Source organism: Myotis brandtii, unplaced genomic scaffold (assembly GCF_000412655.1).
Source record: "Myotis brandtii unplaced genomic scaffold, ASM41265v1 scaffold64, whole genome shotgun sequence".
NCBI classification, from domain to species: domain Eukaryota; kingdom Metazoa; phylum Chordata; class Mammalia; order Chiroptera; family Vespertilionidae; genus Myotis; species Myotis brandtii.
Window position 1 is genome coordinate 3,635,137 of NW_005370460.1, and position 1,642 is coordinate 3,636,778.

Genomic DNA, 1,642 nt, shown 5'->3' on the forward strand with positions numbered 1-1,642 from the left:
CTCATGGTACCAACAGGGACATCCCACCTCCCTCGTGGAGCTCCGTTATGTTCCCAGGAGGACAAATGCACAGCTGTGCCCTTCGCAGAAGGACAACGAAACGCTGGCCTGTTAAAGGGACGCTGTGTGGGCACTGCCTACGGAAATGACTGAGGGTCGGGGCGTGCTCATCGGAGGAACCCCCTTCCAGGATCAGAAGGTGACTGGACTCAACAAAGGGAAATCCGTGTGCACCTGCCGGAGGAGGCCACCTGCGTGGGGAACATGAGCCCTGGGGCAGAGACGGGCTGAATTGCCCGGATTCCAGGGGTCCTCGGAGGCGCCAAAGCCGGGAAGAGCTGCTCTTCTGACCACAGACCGGGCGGAGGAGGGCTCCAGGCAGCGTCTCTGTCATCTGGGACATGCACGCTACCGCTTTGTTAAATATAAAAATGTGCAAACTCTATGCATGTATAAAAGATGCCCGCATCAAAATTGCTAATCGTTCCATTTTAAAATTTTCACTCCCGTAGATAGGCAGTTGGGCAGGTGGTGAGAGGGCTTCAAGCTGCCGCCAGGCTCTGTGAAATGTGTCTCTTCCAGTCTCGCCCTCGCAAACTGTGACGAGAATTTGCTGTTTGCAAACCTGTGCTACACACACAAGACAGAACAGCTGGACATTTACAAATAAACATTTTCGGTTTAATAGGTTAACTAGAAATGTATCTGTCGCAACATGTTCCATCTCAGTTTACTCCCCCCCCCCCCACCCCCCGTGCTAGTTCTGCATGGGCTGGGACGACCAGGGGGAGTGAACACAGCGTGAAAGGCGAAGGCGATGCGTGTGGAGCCGGGAGAAGGGAGCGCTGGCCCGCGGCCCTGGTGGACGTTCCGGGCGGGGGAAGCCACCAGGCCTGGCTCTGTGAGCAGAAGAGGGAGTGTGGGGCCCGGAGCGCTGGCCAGAGGAAGGTGGGAATGGAGATGAGTCACTAAAATCTCTCCTCTCTCAGGAAACATTAGAAAGGATTGTCCAGGATGTTCACTTTCATGAGGAATTTGTTTTTTTGAATGTCCTGCACGTTTACGTTGCCAGATATGATATTGTCCCACGTGGGGAGGTTCAGGGCCATCTGCGTCCACTGGTCCTTGGCTAGCTCGGAGTTTGAGTACCACCATTCCTGAGGGGGCGGAGAGAACACGGGCCGGTCGGTGTCCCCGCCAGTGAGACCCGGCTCACATATCTCTGGGCTTTTAAAACTATGTGGAGCCACAAAGAATGAGTTTTTCTGCCCAAACTGCTGACATGTGACTGTAAATAAACATGGAGACGTGTACTTTCACTCATTATTCCACTGACCCCGAGCAGAAGGCACTGTGCTTGGTACTGAGTGCGGTTTTTGCTTCTCAGAGGGGAGAAAAGATATGCACTCAGATGGAACACAAACTGTAAAGTGGTGAGAGCCACAAGAGAGGCGCCTGGATCTGGCTCAAGGGATATGGAGGGGAGGGAGAGCCCATGAGAGTTCAGAGGGGAAGAGGAGGTGCACACGCCTGAGCTATGGACATGTCACCCCTCGCAGTAAGACTCCCGAGGCCTCCCACACCCTCGAAACCTCAGTGCTCAGCTCCTGGCTTCTTGGAAGGGTGAGCACCCCCTACCTTC

General features: G+C 54.6%; 1 protein-coding gene across 1 annotated transcript in view; it reads right to left on the reverse strand.

Moving 5' to 3' along the window:
* Positions 1 to 223: 223 nt before the first annotated feature.
* The window catches only part of ADCY10 (adenylate cyclase 10 (soluble)), an 80,035-nt gene continuing 78,616 nt past the window's right edge, over positions 224 to 1,642 (reverse strand). Inside the window, exon 31 of the mRNA XM_014528528.1 lies at positions 224 to 1,313. Coding sequence (XP_014384014.1) covers positions 996 to 1,313 — 318 coding nt within the window. The 3' untranslated portion in view covers positions 224 to 995. The remainder of the gene's footprint in view (positions 1,314 to 1,642) is intronic.